This window comes from Malaya genurostris, chromosome 2, assembly GCF_030247185.1.
Source record: "Malaya genurostris strain Urasoe2022 chromosome 2, Malgen_1.1, whole genome shotgun sequence".
In the NCBI taxonomy this organism is placed as follows: Eukaryota; Metazoa; Arthropoda; class Insecta; order Diptera; family Culicidae; genus Malaya; species Malaya genurostris.
In genome coordinates this window covers 105,462,418-105,483,187 of record NC_080571.1, presented here as the reverse complement: position 1 = coordinate 105,483,187, position 20,770 = coordinate 105,462,418, and the positions used below count along the sequence as shown (strand labels likewise).

Below are 20,770 nucleotides of genomic sequence, written 5' to 3'. Positions count from 1 at the left end.
TCCAAACCAGAAAAAGATAAGAAACCAGTTTCTCCTGTGACTGAAATTGCAACTGAAGAAGCAGAAACTGAGGAAGCTAAAGACGAAATTACGACAGAGACCAAACACGTCGAAGAACTACATGAAAAGAAAGCAGTCTCTCCAGTTGTCGAATCCAAACCAGAAAAAGCTGAGAAACCAGTTTCTCCTGTGACTGAAATTGCAACTGAAGAAGCAGAAACTGAGGAAGCTAAAGACGAAATTACGACAGAGACCAACCACGTCGAAGAACTACATGAAAAGAAAGCAGTCTCTCCAGTTGTCGAATCCAAACCAGAAAAAGCTGAGAAACCAGTTTCTCCTGTGACTGAAATCGCAACTGAAGAAACAGAAACTGAGGAAGCTAAAGACGAAATTACGACAGAGACCAACCACGTCGAAGAACTACATGAAAAGAAAGCAGTCTCTCCAGCTGTAGAATCCAAACCAGATGAAGCTGAGAAACCAGTTTCTCCTCTGACTGAAATCGCAACTGAAGAAACAGAAACTGAGGAAACTAGAGATGAAATTACGACTGAGACCAAACACGTCGAAGAACTACATGAAAAGAAAGCAGTCTCTCCAGTTGTCGAATCCAAACCAGATAAAGCTGAGAAACCAGTTTCTCCTGGGACTGAAATCGCAACTAAAGAAGCAGAAACTGAGGAACCTAAAGACGAAATTATGACTGAACCCAAACACGTCAAAGAACTACATGAAAAGAGAGCTGTCTCTCCAGTTGTCGAATCCAAACCAGCTGAAGCTGAGAAACCAGTTTCTTCTGTGACTGAAATTGCAACTGAAGAAGCAGAAACTGAGAAAGCTAAAGACGAAATTACGACTGAGACCAAACACGTCGAAGAACTACATGAAAAGAAAGCAGTCTCTCCCGTTGTCGAATCCAAATCAGATGAAGCTGAGAAACCAGTTTCTCCTGCGACTGAAATCCCATCTGTAGCAGCAGAAACTGAGGAACCTAAAGACGAAATTATGACTGAACCCAAACACGTCGAAGAACTGCATGAAAAGAAAGCAGTATCTCCAGTTGTCGAATCCAAACCAGATGAAGCTGAGAAACCAGTTTCTCCTGTGACTGAAATCGCAACTAAAGAAGCAGAAACTGAGGAACCTAAAGACGAAATTATGACTGAACCTAAACACGTCGAAGAACTACATGAAGAGAAAGCAGTCTCTCTAGTTTTCGAATCTAAACCAGATGAAGCTGAGAAACCAGCTTCTGCTGTGACTGAAATTGCAACTGCAGAACACGAAACTGAGGACGCTAAATACGAAATTTTAACTGAGACCAAATACGTCGAAGAAATACAAGAAAAGATAGAAGGCCCTCCATTTGTCGAATCCAAACCAGATAAAGCTGAGAAACCAGTTTCTACTGTGACAGAAATTGCAACTGAAGAATCAAAAACAAAGGAAGCTAAAGACGAAATTACGACTGAGACCAAACACGTCGGAAAACTACATGAAAAGAAAGCAGTCTCTCCAGTTGTCGAATCCAAACCACATGAAACTGAAAAACCAGTTTCTCCTGTGACTGAAATCGCAACTGAGGAAGCAGAAACTAAGGAAGCTAAAGACGAAATTATGACTGAGACCAAATACGTCGAAGAACTATATGAAAAGAAAACAGTCTCTCCAGTTGTCGAATCTAAACCAGATGAAGCTAAGAAACCAGTTTCTCCTGTGACTGAAATTGCAACCAAAGAAGCAGAAACTGAGGAAGATAAAGACGAAATTACGACTGAAACCAAACACGTCGAAAAACTATGTGAAAAGAAAGCAGTCTTTCCAGTTATCGAATCCAAACCAGATGAAGCTGAGAAACCAGTTTCTCCTGTGACTGAAATCACAACTGAAGAAGCAGAAACTGAGGAAGCTAAAGACGAAATTACGACTGAGACCAAACACGTCGAAGAACTACATGAAAAGAAAGCAGTCTCTCCAGTTGTCGAATCCAAACCACATGAAACTGAGAAAACAGTTTCTTCTGTGACTGGAATCGCAACTGAAGAAGCAGAAATTGAGGAAGCTAAAGACGAAATTACGACTGAAACCAAACACGTCGAAGAACTACATGAAAAGAAAGCAGTCTCTCCAGTTGTCGAATCCAAGCCAAATGAAGCTGAAAAACCAGTTTCTCCTGTGACTGAAATCACAACTGAAGAAGCAGAAACTGAGGAAGCTAAAGACGAAATTACGACTGAGACCAAACACGTCGAAGAACTACATGAAAAGAAAGCAGTCTCTCCAGTTGTCGAATCCAAACCACATGAAACTGAGAAAACAGTTTCTTCTGTGACTGGAATCGCAACTGAAGAAGCAGAAATTGAGGAAGCTAAAGACGAGATAACGACTGAAACCAAACACGTCGAAGAACTACATGAAAAGAAAGCAGTCTCTCCAGTTGTCGAATCCACGCCAAATGAAGCTGAAAAACCAGTTTCTCCTGTGACTGAAATCGCAACTGAGGAAGCAGAAACTAAGGAAGCTAAAGACGAAATTATGACTGAGACCAAATACGTCGAAGAACTACATGAAAAGAAAACAGTCTCTCCAGTTGTCGAATCTAAACCAGATGAAGCTAAGAAACCAGTTTCTCCTGTGACTGAAATTGCAACCAAAGAAGCAGAAACTGAGGAAGATAAAGACGAAATTACGACTGAAACCAAACACGTCGAAAAACTATGTGAAAAGAAAGCAGTCTTTCCAGTTGTCGAATCCAAACCAGATGAAGCTGAGAAACCAGTTTCTCCTGTGACTGAAATCACAACTGAAGAAGCAGGAACTGAGGAAGCTAAAGACGAAATTACGACTGAGACCAAACACGTCGAAGAACTACATGAAAAGAACGCAGTCTCTCCAGTTGTCGAATCCAAACCAGATGAAACTGAGAAACCAGATTCTTCTGTTACTGAAATCGCAAATGAAGAAACTAAAACTAAGAGAGTTAAAGAACCAATTACGACTGACACCAAACACTATGAAGAAATTCACGAAACGAAACTAGTCTCTTCAGTTGTTGAATCCAAACCAGATGAAGCTGAGAAACCAGTTTTTCCTGTGACTGAAATTGCAATTGAAGAAGCAGAAACTGAGGAAATTAAAGACGAAATTACGATTGAAATTAAACACGTCGAGAAACTACACGAAAAGATAGAAGCCTCTCCAGTTGTCGAATCCAAACCATTAAATGTTGAGGAACCAGTTTCTCCAGTTATAAAGTCAGATGCAATCAAATGTGACGCTTTTAAAACAATGCTCAGCAATGTTTCTGAAAAGCATGCAAATTTGGATCAGAAAAAGCAGAATGACTCATTTGAATTGAAATTGATCAGAGAAGTTGAAAAATTTTCTAAGTCCACGGATCATGTGCTCCAGAAAGTCTCTGCAGAGCTTCAAGAAGTAGCGCAAAAATCAGGATACACTTTTGATGTCAGCAAAAGACAATATCCAGATACAGAACGAGTTGATAAATCTGATTTTTACGGACCATCTGAGCGATCAGATATTCCGGAAGATCTGAGAAAAGAAGAAACACGCCAGGAAGACACTAGAAAGAGTTCATTTTCTGCAGTTGAAGGATCGGTATATGACGACGATTCTCCGTTACTTACGGATTTCACAACATCATCTATGACCTATGTTAGTGAACGAATTGATTCGTCTTCACTTGAGCTCATGGCAGGAGACGGCTTTGGTGATTTTTTGAAAGTTACACCTGTAAGCAGTAAACCAGATGAAGTGAAACTAGAGGGACAATCTCCTGGTTCATGTATTTCATGCACAACAACCGCAAGTGAAACAATAGATTCATACAAACACGCAGAGAAAATGATATACACCGGTGGATCTCTTCGACAAGACGTACAGACCGAATATGAACGATCGATTTCGTTGAGTGACAATGCTGCGTCTGATTTTTCAGCCGATTTTAACATGAAGCATTATTTACCGTACGATACGGAATCTGATAGCCATGATGGAATGACAGAATCACCAAAAACGCGAGAAGATCGAGTAAAAACAGATGAAATTCAAGGAACAAAACAGATGAAGTCCTGCAAGTTGATGTCGATAGATCCACGTCATGAATCGGCATCACCGCAGAGTGATATCACCGAATACACAGAAAGTGTATCCTATGTGGAGTCAATTATTGACAGTACAAATTACGAGAATGCCTTGAAACAGAAGGAGCCACTTTTCGAACAACAAAAGCAAGATGAAAAAATTGATATTCAAGAGAAAGAGATTGTATTAACAAGTAAAATAGAAAAAGAAGATAAGCCAACAAAGTTGAACGAGAAATTCAATGTGGATAAGAAAGAATTAACTCAGGAAAAGAAAAAGCCCAAAACCAAAGCAACTGTGACAAAGATTAGTTTACAAAGACAACCGCTTGTCGGCATTTCCAAACAATCCAGTAAAACTATTGATATCAAATCTGGTTCAAAAAGTGTGGAATATTCGTCTAGTACTACCCGAACAACGACGGTATCACGCACTTACACCAACACCAAAACACACGGATACATGCAATCCACTCTGTCCCGGGACCAAAAGGTATTAAAACCACTTAAACAAAGTGAATCAGCAAATTCTTCTCCGGCGAAGTCTTCCTACCGCTCAGCATCGACTGTAGCGCAGTCAGCCGATAGAAAAACCAGACCATCAAGAGAAACTTCCAGTAGCAGATCGGATGCACCAGCTACAAAACTCGCCAGCAAAACTGATACTGCTACTTCCAGTTCTGTGAAAAAACATGAGCCTAAGCCAGTTGTGCAAAGCACTAAGCCTACCAAAACTTCCGATAGACCGAGCAGATCGTCATCGTCGACTGTAACTAGCAGTACCAGTCGATATCATCGTTCCAAATTATCCACAGAACTGGACGATAAACAAAAGCAAACCGTCAAGAAAGCCGACAAAGAACAAGCCAATTTAGCTACAAAAACTACAGTAAGCGCTTCCAAGAGCACAAAAGAGCGTACCAATAAAAGTTTGATTCCGGTAAAGGTTCAAAATGCGAAGGGATCGCCGACAAAAGAATTACAAAAATCAACACTAGACAAAACTCAGGTGAAAAAAACTGATAAATATACCGAAGAAAAAACTACGCAAATTACAATCATAACGACCACAAAGTCCACTGATGCCTTTACCACTGATGTGCAAACGACAACATCAGCAACGACTGGCTTTGTCAAAACTGCACCCAGGGTAACGAAAACAGTACACACGTCCGGGGATTCGAAACAAGACGATACCTACCGGTGCAAATCCGCTATGCACTATTCGTACAAAGATGCCGTCACATTCGATCACGCCGAAATTCCATCTTCGTTGCCATCTAGTCCGAGCCGTCTCAATAAGAGTTCCTCTAACAGTACAAATGTGTTGACAAGTGAAGTATTTACACGTACCATTGACTCGTCCAAATCAATTGAAGTGATCTACCGACAACCATCTACATCGAACGAACTGATACGCAAGATAAACGAGTACCGTTACAATGACATTGACTTGACCACTGACTCCAGTTTGTCTGACTCAATCGCGCTACCGTCATCATCATCCGAGCATGAAAGTGATGTGCTCGGCAAACGCAAACGTTCCGGAAGTCCAGCGTCACCTAAAGCGTACACTACGACATCGTCTACGAGCACCACGACTCGTAAACAGGCCCAAATTGTGAGCGAGCAAAGGTATCGTAAATCGGACATTTGGGTGCGAACCGGTACCCCGCCGGAAGTCCTGCCCGATGGTGACGACGAGATCTATCAGGCGTTACATGCCGATCGTCGCACAGTAGCATCACTAGATGGGATCGTGATGGAAAGTCGCATCTCACCGATACTTGACTTCCGTGCGTCTACGCCGCCTCGTCTGAAGTATAAGTTTGATTACGATAGTTCCCTGTTTACAGGTAAATGTTTCTACTCCTGCTCGCAAATCTAAGCAAAAAAAATCTACAGACACACTCAAATTATAACGACATAATACTATTATAGAGACGTCCCTTGAATAAGATTTTTCGTGCATATCCCGCTATATGCATCCACCGTTTTCGTCCGCCATTTTGAACCTTAATTTGGGAGCAGCATTTGAAAGAGAGCTTAATTCAATTTCCAAATTTCTTGCTTTGCGTTTACACTACTTGCCGCACAGTTTGCGTTCATGGTCCTGCCTATAGCAGTATTATGTCCATACTATTGGCCATAAAGTGATAATTGTGTTATCTGATTATTAGCACTTGAACACTCCAAGAAGAGAAATAATTGTAAGGATATAGTGACGGGGTAAAACAAAGTGTACCGAATTCAGAAGAAAGCTGAAGCGGAGAAAAGTCTAGTAGTCAGATAATTCTCTTTTTACGTTAGCAGTAATACCTTAATACCTAGCGACATACTAAAATCATATGGTATAATCGATGTTTTATTCAGAACATTATTCATTTATTGTCGATACATGCCTTATTTGCCTTGCAATGCCGTTTTATTCAATTACACCTTCTAAATATTCAGTTTGATTTCGCCTTATCATTGTATTTTGTTTATTCATTTATTTTTTCACAATTACGATTCGATTGGTACAGGTCGAAACAACGAGAGCAAAACAAGACGATTTTTGTGTACGTCATGTCAGGCATACCGACCATCGCCATCACAACGGAATGTTCCGACGACGAGATCGAAGATGTTGCTAATCTGAGCATCAACGAGGCTCACACCGACACAGAAGATTTAATCATGGAACAGGATACAGTTCGCTTTCGGAAAAATACGAAAAACAAGAATTCTATGATCGAAGTCATAAAACCAACTGTCAATGGGTCCGTTACAGACGTAGAGGACTGTACCGACTCGGACGATTATGACGATGATGGCGAAGGGAAATCGGCCAAGGAGGCGGATATCGTTCTGGACGACTTCCTAGATCAAGGGTACACGGACGAAACTACTCAATCGGATTGTAAAGGAGAGAAACCAAAAACTACGTCACACATCTCATCGGTGGCACCGGTGACTAGTTCACTGCAAGTCTTTGTCGACACTAGTAATGCACTCACGGATTGCGAAGACATGTCTGATGATGGTGATGATGACTCTGTTGAAAAATCATCAATTCCGGACTGCCCGGATGACATACTAATGAAAGATAACGAGAATGACGCAGTCGCGATTCACAACGTAGTTAGACGTAGGCAAGATAAGCATTTTCACAAGCAAGAAGCTGCGGATGAGAGCTCATCGGATTCAGAGGTAGATACTAGTGTGCGCCATCGGAAGTGTCATCGACGAGCTGACGATCGTCCCAAGTCAGAGTATGAAAACTTTTTTATATCGGATGATGAAAAGGCTGGTGCAAGTGCTCTAACACCGAACCGTCAAGCGGTCTTGTTCGACGCAGAGGAACTGGTTATGGAGAGTAGTGATGTTGAGGATGATAAAACTAACCAGTTTCCGGAGATCAACATATCGTTCGTCTGTGATGATCGAAGTGTCCACATTAAACCAATTAAGAAAATAAGACCATCGTCTTTGATGGTGCAGGCCCCAAATCCAGATGAAGCACTAACGGATGTCGAAAATTTAGATTCCTCCGAAAGTGATGATGACACAGAACTAATGGGAAAGCGACTATTACCGATTGCCGTTGTTCGACCTGGCAGAGGCGCTGCAGGTGGCACTACTGACGTAGAAGATTTCAATGACAGTGATGACTATGACGAACAAGATCAAAAACCAATAGTCACTAATGAGTTTCTGCCTTCGCCGGTTCGAGAGATAGCCGTTGTCAAACATGGTGAATCGGGCAATCAGAGACAGAATGTAATGCCATTGAATCAGGGTATGTTGACAGTACGTACTCCGGATGTTGAGCAAGCGTTGACAGATGTTGAAGATATGTCAGATAATGAAGACGGTGAAGAGATGTATGACACTTCCAAGTACGCTATAGAATCTCTTCCGGAAGCGGTACACGATGATGTGTACTCTAGCGACTGTACACGTGCAAACAATGTAAAACTGGAAGTGAAGAAATCGACGTGTGAGCCAATTACGGATACTGAAGATCTGTTTTTTGAGCGAAGCGCTTCCAACAGCGGCAGTGGAAGTGAGCTGAGACGTCGCCGCAAACCGAAGCATGCGCATGGATACGGTAGCTCAGGCCATCAGTTCAAAGGAAAGAAATTCTTAGATATGAAACTCGATTCCGCTCAAACAGCGAATACGGATGTAGAGGATTTGTACCTGAGCGATGACGCTAAAGATTGTGGATTTGAACGTACAAAGCAAAGACGGGCAACAATACAGTGTTTGGAAGCTACAAACGACTACGACGGTAAAACTGACGTAGAATTTCTTTCCGGCGATGAACTTACCAATGATTGCGCATTTCAATCGCCCCAGATTTCACACGACGGATTTTCGTCGATTACAAAGACACTAGAACGAAATGGACCGACATCCGAACGACTGCTCGATGCGGCACCCGTTCCCATGATTCGTAGAATATCGCCTGGTCCTGATACATACTATTGTAATACGGACTGCGAAGATATTCAGGTTGTTTCCGACGGGGACGATGAAAGTTACTCCAGGGCACAGACGGCCACTCCGATGGAGTTGACTAGAGCCCTGCAGGAAAGTGGCAGTTCGGAGATTTACGACACAAGCAGCCGACCCAAAAGCGAACTGCTAGACGTGAAAGGCATGGTTGGCGGTGAACTACAAGAAATACACACCGATGTAGAGTTTCTCGAAGATGACTTGGGCAATGCCGTGGAACAATAAATCAGCACTAAATACTGTACTGGTGTACTTTTGACAGTAATGGTATGATTTATCAGTTCGAATTGATATTTTTTATTTTCGCTAAGCCAAGCAGTATTGATTTCGTTTAATTATAGACTCGGTTGGTATGCGTGACTTACGGGTGTTCTTTTATATAGCTTGATGTTGCAGTAGGCTGTGTCATCGTTAAGTTGGTACTTTTTTCTTTATGCTATAAATATACATATCAATGTATTATTTAATTCAGTAATCTTCAACTTTGTTACTATATTTAATCGTTTTGTAAGTTATGATAAACAATAAAGAGTTCGCAGAGAACCGATCCGACTAAGACATACCTTGAATACCTACTTTTATCGTTATGCTTTTGTTCCTCTAATTTGTATTACAGATGACAAACAACAAGAAGATAAACATACGTCCGCAAGCTCTGAAGGTTAGTATTACGGTTGGTTTACTGTCGTGTGTTTTTCGAACGTTCAACATTTTTTGGTCTTTCTTCTGAATTGTTCTCTATACGATTTTATTCGAGCACATCTACATTCACACTAACACGACAGCACTTACACACACACATACGCTCATCGGTTCATTCGCTGAGAGCAAGTTGAGTTTGAACTGATTCTGGTTGCGAAGTTTTTTATCCGCAGGTTTTAGGCACTAGTTAATGGAATTTGTCCTTATGAACTCCACTTTTTTGGGTATCTAGAAATGCTAATTCTAAACTTAAAACGAAAAAAGCGAAATTGTATAAATTGCAAATGCTGGCGTAAACCATATTTCATGCATACTCATAATTCATCTCACAACGGTTCATTTCATAACGGTCGTTCGCTGTTACTTTGGTAACCGATAAGGCGTTAAATCATCATCACAATTCCATTGCCGTAGTTGGTCAATGTGCTCGCAAAGCTTGCGAAAGCAGTTAAACCGTACACTATCAATTGTAACTGTTTTTCCTAAATCCCTTTCTCATTTCAGGCGAAGAATATCTAAATTTAGTACAATCGGAAGCCAGTAACTTAGTCGATAGTATATTGGAGCAAAGCGTTTCGATCGTCAGCTCATCCCAGCTGCAAGCAAATGCTGCGATCGATGCCCAGGCTCAGTCGGAGAGCGAACAGTACGCGATCCGCAGCGATATACTGTCGTCTAACGAGGCTGATCTAGTCGTTAAGTCGCCCACCATAGAGTCTATGTCAGGCAAGTCTTTCGACGATAACATTAGCAATCCCGACTATGACACTAGCGAAGCTAATCAACTGATAGCCTACCTCGCTACAGTTACGCCTTCTGGTGAAGCGGAAGACGGTGCCATGCCAACGGTCACCGACTCACGGGAACCCGTTGGTGATGGCATTGTCGACGAGGCGGCGCAGAAGGAACGCCGAGCGAAGAAGATAGATCGGCACTTCGCGCGACTGTCGTCCGATATCGAGCCGGAAGAATTGTTGGATAAGAACCGCGAATATGACGAAGCCATAGAACAAATCAAAGATGAAGTTTCAATGCTGCAGAGTGAATTTTCAAAAATGAGCTGGGATGAAAGCATTTCTGCTACTACCGGCGATTTCGGTTCCAGTACTCCCGATCATGATCTTCAAGGTAGCACTGAGCAAAATGAAACAAAAAGATTAATAACACGCGTTCCAACTAACTAGATCACAAAAACTAACTAATGTTTCGTTCCTAACAAGCATGTCAGTCTCTCTGTTCTTTCGGTTTTATTACATTATATTGTTTTGCCCCACAATTTAAATTCAAAACGACAAAAAAAAACAAAAGCATTGGAGCTCCATTTTCGAAAATAAATCACAAAATTGGCAATCTAACCGTTTCGCTTTTTTCGAAAAACCGTATACTCAAAATTTAACTTACTAAACAAACAAACGGCTCTCGAACGTTTCTAACAAAAGCAATTCAACCAGAATCAGAACTCATCGACTTTTTGTTTTGTTTTAGTGTTCCATTCGACCTGCCAGAAATGACGATAATCTCACTTACTTCAATACCATTCGTAACCTTAACACGCTTTTTTCACCGCTTTTATTCTTATAGAAACAGATAAGCATCAACAAACAGAAATTATCATTCCAAAGCCAACGCCCAGATTGCAATCAATCCTTACCGCCGAGGCAGATACCTCTGCTGCGACGACTAGTGTCACAAGTACCACAACCACTACCGCTAGTTCTGCTGCTGCTGTTGCCTCCTCGCTAACTACATCCGCTCTGACGGCTAAAACCACTGAGGATTGCGCTGCTTCTCTGCTGGAAACTGACCTGGAAAAACCGGTGTCCGGTGATATCAGTGAGCTCTCCAGTAGCCAGGAACCACTACCAGTGCCAAAGCCTAGAACTAGCATCTCATCTCGTACCGACACCCAAACGAGGTCCAGCATCATTGAATTTTTCGACCACCCGGAAGACTCAATTGAACAATATCCCGAACCGAGTCAGCACCAAGAGTCACTCGCATCGGAAGATTTTCCAGGAGCTGCTCAGAAAGATTTCGGAGATTTTGAGACCAGCGATGAAGATCAGTCCTCAACTAAGTTCTACATTGGAGAGCGAAGTAGTGACATTATTACTCGTTCATCTGCAGATAAACGGACAGACTATGCATTTGACAACGGGGGATACGAGTGTTCACAGGAATCGGCTCCTGAAATAGATCAATTTAAAGTGTATCATGAACAGATTAAGCAAGAAGAGAATTTCACACTAAAATCCCTACAGGAAGTAGAAAGTGGTACAGCTCTTGATGCCGAAATCAAAGCAGAAGTAATCGAGGTGATTGAAGGCATTGCTGACGAGAAAGCATTTGAATTGGATTTTGATAGACGACTTGATTCCGCCCGTCAGCCAGTCATGCATTCCCCAATTAAACCTCAGGTTGCCAGCCTCGTAGAGGGAGCCACACCACTTAAACAGAAACCAACAGAACCAGTCGAGGCACTGCAAGACGACTCCACTAGTTCCCATTACACAAAACGCACAATAGATGAACTGGTTATTGAGAAAACCCTGGAAGAAGTTAAAGAATCGCTTGACGCCGTTCAAGAAGAACTCATCGAATCCGTCATTGATGGTAAATTGCTCAAACAGTCTCCATCGGAGTTTGAGTTTAAAGTTCTTCCATCTGTCAAATACACACAGGATCCTATTTACGAGACACAACAAGAGGAAGGAAGTGTTTCCTCCACTGGAGCTCCACAAAGTGTGACTACAACTACAATTCTCTCAGAACCATCCGTTCTCAGTGAATCAAGGGCACAAACTTTTGAACAAAAAACTTCTGATACCGAGGATAAATATGAGTTACTGTCGAAACCAAGCGAACCTACTTCGCTGTCCTCCGACTGCTCCGTAGCGAAACTCGAAATTTCTCCACATCTGCGCAAAACGGCCTCACACATCAAAGGCAGTCGTTGGTCAGCAACCGATGTTGACAGTTCCGGCGAAAGTCACTATCAAAGCTTTGAGCATACGGATAGTAGCCGACCACTCTCATCTGATGTTGACAATTTGATGCAACAGTATGCGTCGTCCGAATACGAGACTGCATTAGACCACTCGATCCTGCCCGCCTCGACCGAATTCCACAGCGCTGTCAGTACACTAAACTCATACAATGTCAGCTCTCATGACAGTATGAAAAGTTTCGATTCGGAAAGCTCCGGTAATCTGGCAAGCGGAGAATCGGAAGCTACGGAAACTCTAGTGCCATCGACTATGGATATTGACTTTGATTCAGAAGACGCAGCGCTGATCCACGATGATTCAGAAGAGGATCTTCGTGAAAAACCTATACTAGGAGAACAAGGAGAGCTTTCTTCTGTATCCAGTACAATGCCGGTTGCCATGAAACGCTCACAAGAAATGAACTTCACAACCGATCTTGACAGTGATCTACTGGGCGATTCTGCAGAAGTTTTCCAGTTCCAAGAAGACACAGAAAACGTCGCACAACGGCAAGCAGAGTTACTTAGTTCCAGCATTGGAACCGCATTAGATTTAGTCGAATCAATGAAGGCTTCTAGCTTGGAAGATGTCAAAACGGAATGTATTGATGAGGTTAAGTTAGGAACAAGTATGGAAGATGGCAGCATACTGTCCATCAGCTTGTCCAGTGCTTCAAATTTGGAAACAATTATGGAAAATCTTACGGACAAAACGGAGAGTCTCCCAACCCACGTCGAAATAGGTCTAGACGCCATAACACCCACTAAAAGTAGCACTAAAGAAATCATAGGTGATATTACGCTAACATCAACAGTGCTACGGGAAGGGGATGTCAACTTTTTAAGCACTCAAGCTACCACAGAAGTAACTCCCGTCGAGACGGTTGAAGAAACTATTAGAAAACGTGGTCATAAACGCACCGAAAGCACAATTCCTGGCAAATTGCTATCCGAAATTGCAGCCGAAGCGCGCGATTCACTCGATTCGCAAGAAGATTCAATTTCACAGGAAGTTTCCGCTAGACAATCAAGCTCCGAGCGCGATGAAATGCGAGAAGAATCGTCCGATTCCGATTATGACAGGTACGAGTCAGAATATTCGCGATCCTTCAGAGCTCCACTACACCAAGGACAAAAGAAAAAGAAAGACATAATGGCAGAAGGTTTCGACATGGAAATGGAATACGATCGTCGGAATTCGTTTTCGCCTTCCAGTGCAGTAATCGAGACGATCGTAGAAGATGTCCACGCAGAGACAGAACAAGGGAACGAAGCGCAACAGCTCATGGATAGTAAAAGGGAAGAGTTGCAGGAGTATCAACAATCATGCATTCCGGATATCCAGGTTACGGAGGACGTTCAGCAAATAGAAATGGAGACGCGGGAGGATCCTACTGAATATTCAAAAACAATAGAAGAATCTACAAGTGAGCAAAAGATTCAGTTTGCTAAGCAGGAGGAATTTAAAATAAGTGAAGAGCAGTATCAGGAAATTATCGACCAGAAATATAAATCCAAAATGGGCGATATTACAACAAAGTATGACTATGAAACGGAGGACAAAGACGATTCAGCCGGATCTGATTCGTTCGAAATGTTAGAGCAACCAGATATTTCTGATGAATTCGTTATCGTTGAAGAAGTAGCACGTGAAGCACACGAATGCGATTCGGAAGGAAAGAGTGTATCGATCAAACCAGTTAAGAAAGAGAAGAAACACGACGAAGAAGTTGAAAAGTTGCTGGTGAAGTCAGCTCCAGCACACACGAATGCAGGCTCACTGTATGCAAATATGAGAGAAGACATGATGTACGAATTAGAAGAAAGTCCTCCCACTGGCAGCGAAGAAGTAGACCCGAACGGAGTAACGATGGATTTGCTAAACAATGGATATCCTTTGGAGGAGAGCAAACGATGGGTCGAAATGCAATTAGCTGAAACCCAGAACTTCCGTTACCCTTATGAGGACAGGCTGGAAGACATCAAGGAGGAAGATACTGATTTTGAGGTCGGAAGCAGTCGTATCGGTAGTATCAAGGATTCATTCTCCAGCACTCCGGACTATGACTTGCTGGCCAAAAGGCTTGCTTCGAGAGAGCATGATGATATCTCCATGAGCAGCTTGCAAGAGTTTGAAAGTTTGGAACAAGTTATTTCACTTGAAAACAGGAAAATGCAGCAAGGATCTCAGGATTCTTTAAGCAATGGCAGTTTCACGAAAAGATTTATGAGCCGAGGACATGGTGACGATATTAGTCTGTCAAGCTTGAAGGAATTCGAGGGTTTGGAATCGGCATGTTTGGAGGCGCAACGTATTGAGATAAAGGCCAAAGAAGAAGCGGCACTTTTATCCAGATCAGACGAATCTAATAAATCGGATAAATCAAATGGCATCAAGCGAAGTCCTCCAACGAATGGCACTATCGTGAAAGCAATATCTGCAGTCAGTACAGTAACCAGTGGTTCAGGATTGAGTACTACCACTACTAGTATCGAAACTAAGACTGTTACAACTGAACTGAGCAAGGATTCCACATCAACCACGACCGTAGCGACGACAGTTACAACAGTTAGCCACGACAGTCAGATAAGGCACACCCTAGATGAAGAGGACACTTCACATATGCTAACTGTTTCTACAGACAGTTTAGATGGGAATCGAGTTCAAAAGCAAACCTTCAGCAAGGATACGCTACCTTCGGCACATTCCAGCAGCGATAGTTTGGAAATTCATAACAAGAATAATGTAGATGTTATGACCAGTAGTATCGATTCTATTGAATTCTCTAAAACAGGACTAGTCACCACATCTCGTTCGGATTCGATTGAACAGATGGCGATACAGCAAACCCAACGCAGTGACAGTACGGATTCTATTGAAATGCAGCGTGCAATGTCGTCGCGAACTAGTGAAACGAAACGGGATTCTTTGGATTCGTTACCGTACAGTATTGAGAACAAGAGCGGATTCAGTAGCCCAACGAAGGCACACAGCGGTCAGCGCGCGACTGTGGAAGATACTGCTGTTGCGGGAACAAGTACGGTCAATTACCAGTACGGCATGCAAGCCGGTATGCCTAAGGATATTTCCGTCGATTCTCTAACGGGCCAGGAAGCTTTCTTAACTAGCACTGAGAGCCTTGAGACAAGCTCCACAGCAACGAACGCCACCTATCAGAACGAAACCGACTCACAGATGTCATCTAGTATAACGAGCTGTGGATCAATTACCATGGTCGATAATCTAGACAATGTGGGCGACTTTGATAGCTTTGGTATGCAAGATAGCATGTCTTTCAAAAGCACCATAGGTTCGGACCAACAGCAACAGCAGCAGCAGATTATGCAATCGCATCACGACAGTTCATCGGCAACGACTACTAGTACTACCACGACAACCAGCACCAGGGGAGAATTCTTGATATCGGGGATCGAACTGTTAAGTAGACAAATGTATCCAGGTTAGATTTCGAATACTTAATACTATTCGCTCAACTATATAATATAACTTTTGGTTTGGCCTATTGAGACAAATTTCAAATCATGTTATTATTTTGCTTCAAAGCGTTGTTAATGCAATTTACGAGTCGAAATGGAGCTCATCAGAAAGTTTTGTTAATATGATTATTGTTTGTCGAACACCAGCTTTACAAAAGTCATGCATGCCGTTTAGAAAAAGCTAGGTTAACTATTTGAAAGGTTGCTAGAATATATATTTGTATGAATTATCTACATGAATCCTTTTCGATGTTATATTTACAGGGGACTTAACGTTTGATGACGCAAAGGAGTCAGCGAAAGAAAAAACTCAGAGCGTAATATCTTTAGAAATGAAAGATTTTAGAAAATGAGTCATCTTCTCCTATACTCCACAGAAAACGACTGAAAAAGACGACTAAAACACGAACCTTCGAATCATTAGCGTACGCGGAGATCAGCTGATTTGATTTCCATCCATTTTACTGCAATTAACCGCTAACCTTTCCGAAAATATTTAATGACACTTCTATTCATATAAAGCAAAAACAAAACAATAAAAAATACCAAACCCATTCACCTATTTATTGTAATAGAAACACTGCGGAATAATCAAGACAACAGATACCAAAACAAGTAAAGCTTAGCTCAATTTTTGTTGAATCTTAAATCTCGCCGCGAAAGGAAAATTTTCCGGTAAAATATTAACATAATTTCAAATATAGAGAAAAAAGAAACCATTTATACACACATCACATCACACTAGTCTCTAGCGGAAAAAGTCTCGCAAGCAGAATAAAACAACACGACTACAACCGTACAACAGCATCATCAGCTAGGACATGACAAAAACTTTTCGAAATGTCTTCATAAACAAAAAGTGGAAGTGTTACTGCTAGTAACCAGACGACGGGCGATCGGGATTTCCCAGGTTAACTCTATTGCGGCAGAGTATAAATTAAAGAAATGAAATGACTTTCACTCATTTTAGTAACATATTATCGCTTTTGACACAGTCAAGATATGTGTAAGCTTGAATTAAACAAAAATTAATATCATTGGAGTCCTTTTTGTTCGCTTTGAATTTAGTTAAGGAATGGAAATTGTAAAAATAAATTCAAAAATCTTATATAAAACGATTTAATAACCTTTGAACAAACAACATAGTAATAAATAAATTGCTAAAATGGCTGAAAGTGAAATGCAAAATCGTTAACTTTTTGATGTTGATTGCATGACAAACCAAAAAAACTGATATTTACCTAACGGAATAAATGAATAAACGAGCGCAGTTAATTCTGAAATGGAAACCTCTAGCAAACCAAGTATTTTACATGATATTTCAGACAAGTGAGCATCTCAGTTGCAAGGTGAATATTCAAATAAATCGATGTAAAATTTGCTAAATATGTCAAATAAATGCTTAATAAAAAATCTGACGTGTTAAATTTTCCTTTCAATCGCTTATTATACTTATACCATTATATCTCCGGAACCGGATCTGCCAGCCATTTGATCTACGAACTTGATCCACAACTCAATAGACGCTTTCAAGCGAGTCTAGGTTTGTAAAAAAAAAACAACGCGTTTTGTCGGTTACGTCATTTATACCATTATATCTCCGGGACCAGAAGTGAAAGCCAATTGATCTTCGAACTGGATCAATGGTTCAAACGAACCTAAGCTTGTTAAAATTATTCGGATGAGCCATCTCTGAGAAAATCGAGCAGTAAAATTATCATCGCAAAGTGCACACACAGACATTTTCCGAACTCGTCGAACTGAGTCGAATAGTATATAACACTATGGGGCTCCGAGGTCGGTTTTCCAACAATTCTAATACCTATTTCAATCCACCTTGTGGTGTAACGTTGTCTTTGTCATTAACATTTCATGAAAAATCGATGCAAGTTCCTATGAAGTTTTTACAATCTATTTCCATAGCCGGAACTCGGAGTCCGTCACAGTCGTAAAAAGTGTTTGCGGCCATCAAATAGCCAGGCCTTATGATTACACATTTTAACCAACATATAATACGTTCAGCGAAAAAACTGTTCCATTCAAATGTTGATTATAGAGACAAAGACTTTGTTTAAATTGAATCTGGTTGATTCACCTCTGATGCATTCTGTCGATTAAGTGAATTAAACGAAAATGAAACCAAATGAAAACCTGAGCTCCCGTTACTGCTATACATGGAATTTAAGTAAGATGGGTAGCAAAAATTTTCCATCAGCATAAGGAAACTTCGTGATTGGATTTTAATTTTTGTTATTATTATCAATATAATCATTTGTAAACACAGCAGATGAATTCGGTAATGTTTTAAAAACGCAAGTTTTCACTCTATTTTCGTTCTTCCGTACACGCTATACGAAATTGAACAAAGCACGCTGTGTACTTCATTCGCAAAGACGGTAGTGTTTTCTTCTTCGATACCAGAACGTACCGATGCGTACCGGTTTTGCATCGCCATTTTGTATGACGGCACAAAAAGTTTTGGCACTCATCGCTCTATATTTTTGGAATCGGAAGTCGGATCTGGGTGATATTGCACAAGAGCAATGAGAGCTTTAATTTAAATCAACATTTGTGAAAATCGGTTTATCCGTTACAGATAAATTGAAGTAAGCTCCGTTTTTGGAGTTTATCTTCACTATGATCGGTGTTTTCGGAACTGAGAACCGGGGACTAGTAGTCCCAAAGTAGGTTTCTATGTGTACCAATTGTTCAAGTCCTCAATTTCGGGAGACAAAACTATCTATATAAGGCATTATTTTTGAGCTGTGATGCCATCAGGACAAATGACCAGGGTTAAATAATCCATTCTTGATTATAGGTGGTATCAGTGTGGCTTTAGTTTATGAATAATTCGGAAATTACTTCCCGAGTGAACAAAGATAAAGGATTGCACACTTTTGCAGAATTGTAGAGAAACTTGTATCAAACAGCTGCACTCAAGACGCCATTGTAGTATCTCTAACGGTTTTTATTCTACAACTATCAGGTGTAACACTTTGCTTCCGCCGTTTCCCGACAGGTGGTTGTACCGACTAAGGCTGGTCAAAATACATAACACATGGATCAATAAGTCCCGAGACTAACAATGGAAACAACATTTTTTTGCAAATTTTTTTTTATTCATCAACATAATCACCTTTTAGGGTGATACAATGGTTCCAACGTTTTTCCAATTTTTCAATATTTCAAAATAAGCTTCAGTTTCAGCGATGACCTCCTCATTTGAGCCAAATCTTTTTCCCTGGAGCATTTTTTTAAGATCAGCAAAGAGCCAGTAGTCACTGGGGGCTGAATCTGGCGAGTATGGGGGGTGGGGAAGCAGATCAAAGCCCAATTGGTTCAATTTCGCCATTGTTTTCATCGACTTGTGGCAGGGTGCATTGTCTTGATGGAAAAGGATTTTTTTATCTGCATGTGCGGTCGTTTTTTTTTGCGATTTCCTCCTTCAAACGCACCAGTAAATCAATATAATAATCACTGTTGATCGATTTACCTTTTTCGAGGTAGCCAATGAAAATCACGCCATGCGTATCCCAAAAAACTGACGCCATGACTTTGCCAGCTGAGTGCTGCGTTTCCGGACGCTCCGGACGGTTTTCGCCAGCTGTGCGCCACTCAGATGACTGCCGCTTCGACTCTGGAGTGTAGTGATGTATCCATGTTTCGTCCATGGTCACGTAACGACGCAAGAAATCTTTTTTGTTGCGAGTAAATAGCGATAAACTGCTTTCTGAATCATCGACTCGTTGCTGTTTTTGTTCCATCGAAAGCAATCGCGAAACCCACTTGGAAAAAAACCTTTTTCATGCTCAATTTTTCATGAAGGATAGTAAATACACTTCCATATGATATCTGTGTCATCTCAGAAATCTCACGGAGCTTCACTTTACGATCATTCATTATAATTTTTTTCACTTCACTCACATTTTCCGGTGTAACGGCTCCCACAGGTCTACCCGAGCGTTCCGCGTCATTTGTGTCGGTACGACCACGTTTAAACTCGGCGAACCACCGAGAAATCGTTGCTTTTGATGGACAAGAGTCCGGATAACATTTTTCAATCCATTGTTTCGCTTGCACGGTGTTTTTACCCATTAAAAAACAATGTTTTATCAAAACACGGAACTCGTTTTTTTCCATTTTTTAAACAAACTACAAAACGACTTTACTCCAACCTCGATAACTCAGCTATTTCTGGTCAGATCGACTTAAAATTTTTACCCGTTTCAATCAAAGGTTAGTACTCTAGAAAGACGTGGTTACTGGTTTACTACGAGCGCCATCTCTGCTTTAGTCTCGGGACTTATTGACCCATGTGTTAGATGACAATGCCTTCAAAGTGAGTGTGTACAGTGCCTAACGAATTGTCATTGCCGTTTCAGTGACAGTTGTTCTTGTTTTCGTATTATTCACGCTCGAAAATGTCTGTTTATGTGCCAATTCTCGCCATTTGCGGAAAGTTTCTGTTACAATTCGAAAAAATGCAGCTGAAGCGCATCGAATGCTCTCAGAAACTTACGGAGATGCTGCTCTGATTAAAAAAACGTGTCGGGAGTGGTTTCAACGTTTTAAAAAGGGTGATTTCGATGTCGAAGACAAACATGGTGGTAGAAGAGAAAAAAGCCTTCAAAGATGAACAACTAGAAGCATTTCTTGATGAAGATTCGTGCCAAACCTAAGAAGAGCTTGCCGATTCGTTGGGAGTGAGTCGGCAAGCCATTTCAAAACGTCTCAAGGCCCTGGGCATGATTCAGAAAGAAGGAAATTAGGTGCCATATGTGTTGAAACCGATGGACATCGAGCGCCGTCTATTTGTATGTGAGCAACTGCTTCAAAGACAAAATCGTAAGGGGTTTTTACATCGAATCGTAACCGGTGATGAAAAGTGGGTTCGATACGATAATCCTATACGCAGAAAATCATGGGGAAAACCCGAGCATGCTACTTCTTCGAAGGCAAAACCAAATATTCACGG

At 41.3% G+C, this 20,770-nt stretch overlaps 3 protein-coding genes across 5 annotated transcripts in view; all 3 read left to right on the top strand.

The window, feature by feature from the left end:
- The window catches only part of LOC131428743 (ankyrin-2-like), a 67,210-nt gene extending 61,216 nt beyond the window's left edge, over positions 1-5,994 (top strand). The window contains exon 9 of the mRNA XM_058592786.1: positions 2,918-5,994. Coding sequence (XP_058448769.1) covers positions 2,918-5,994 — 3,077 coding nt within the window. The remainder of the gene's footprint in view (positions 1-2,917) is intronic.
- The window catches only part of LOC131432136 (uncharacterized), a 61,756-nt gene extending 45,644 nt beyond the window's left edge, over positions 1-16,112 (top strand). The window contains exons 2-4 of one of the 3 annotated variants that reach the window (XR_009229792.1): positions 6,632-8,876; positions 9,226-9,270; positions 16,060-16,112. Coding sequence is in view for 2 of the 3 variants with exons in the window: in XM_058598237.1 (XP_058454220.1) it covers positions 6,675-8,834 (2,160 nt within the window). In the remaining variant the exon portion in view is untranslated. Of the gene's footprint in view, positions 1-5,823; positions 5,963-6,631; positions 8,877-9,225; positions 9,271-16,059 lie in introns of those variants that run through there. The other 2 variants (XM_058598239.1, XM_058598237.1) reach the window with 2 other exon arrangements.
- On the top strand, positions 9,733-15,763 carry LOC131428741 (serine-rich adhesin for platelets-like). The gene is made up of 3 exons (XM_058592785.1): positions 9,733-9,766; positions 9,816-10,439; positions 10,893-15,763. The coding sequence occupies exons 1-3, from the start codon at positions 9,733-9,735 to the stop codon at positions 15,761-15,763; spliced, it is 5,529 nt and encodes a 1,842-aa protein (XP_058448768.1).
- Positions 16,113-20,770: the final 4,658 nt, after the last annotated feature.

Excerpts from the sequence above, each read along its gene's own strand:
- LOC131428741 (XM_058592785.1), top strand. The coding sequence starts at position 9,733 with ATGTGCTCGCAAAGCTTGCGAAAGCAGTTAAACC. Across the intron at positions 9,767-9,815 it reads CTTGCGAAAGCAGTTAAACC|GCGAAGAATATCTAAATTTA; the intron begins GTACACTATCAA and ends TTCTCATTTCAG. Across the intron at positions 10,440-10,892 it reads TCCCGATCATGATCTTCAAG|AAACAGATAAGCATCAACAA; the intron begins GTAGCACTGAGC and ends TTATTCTTATAG.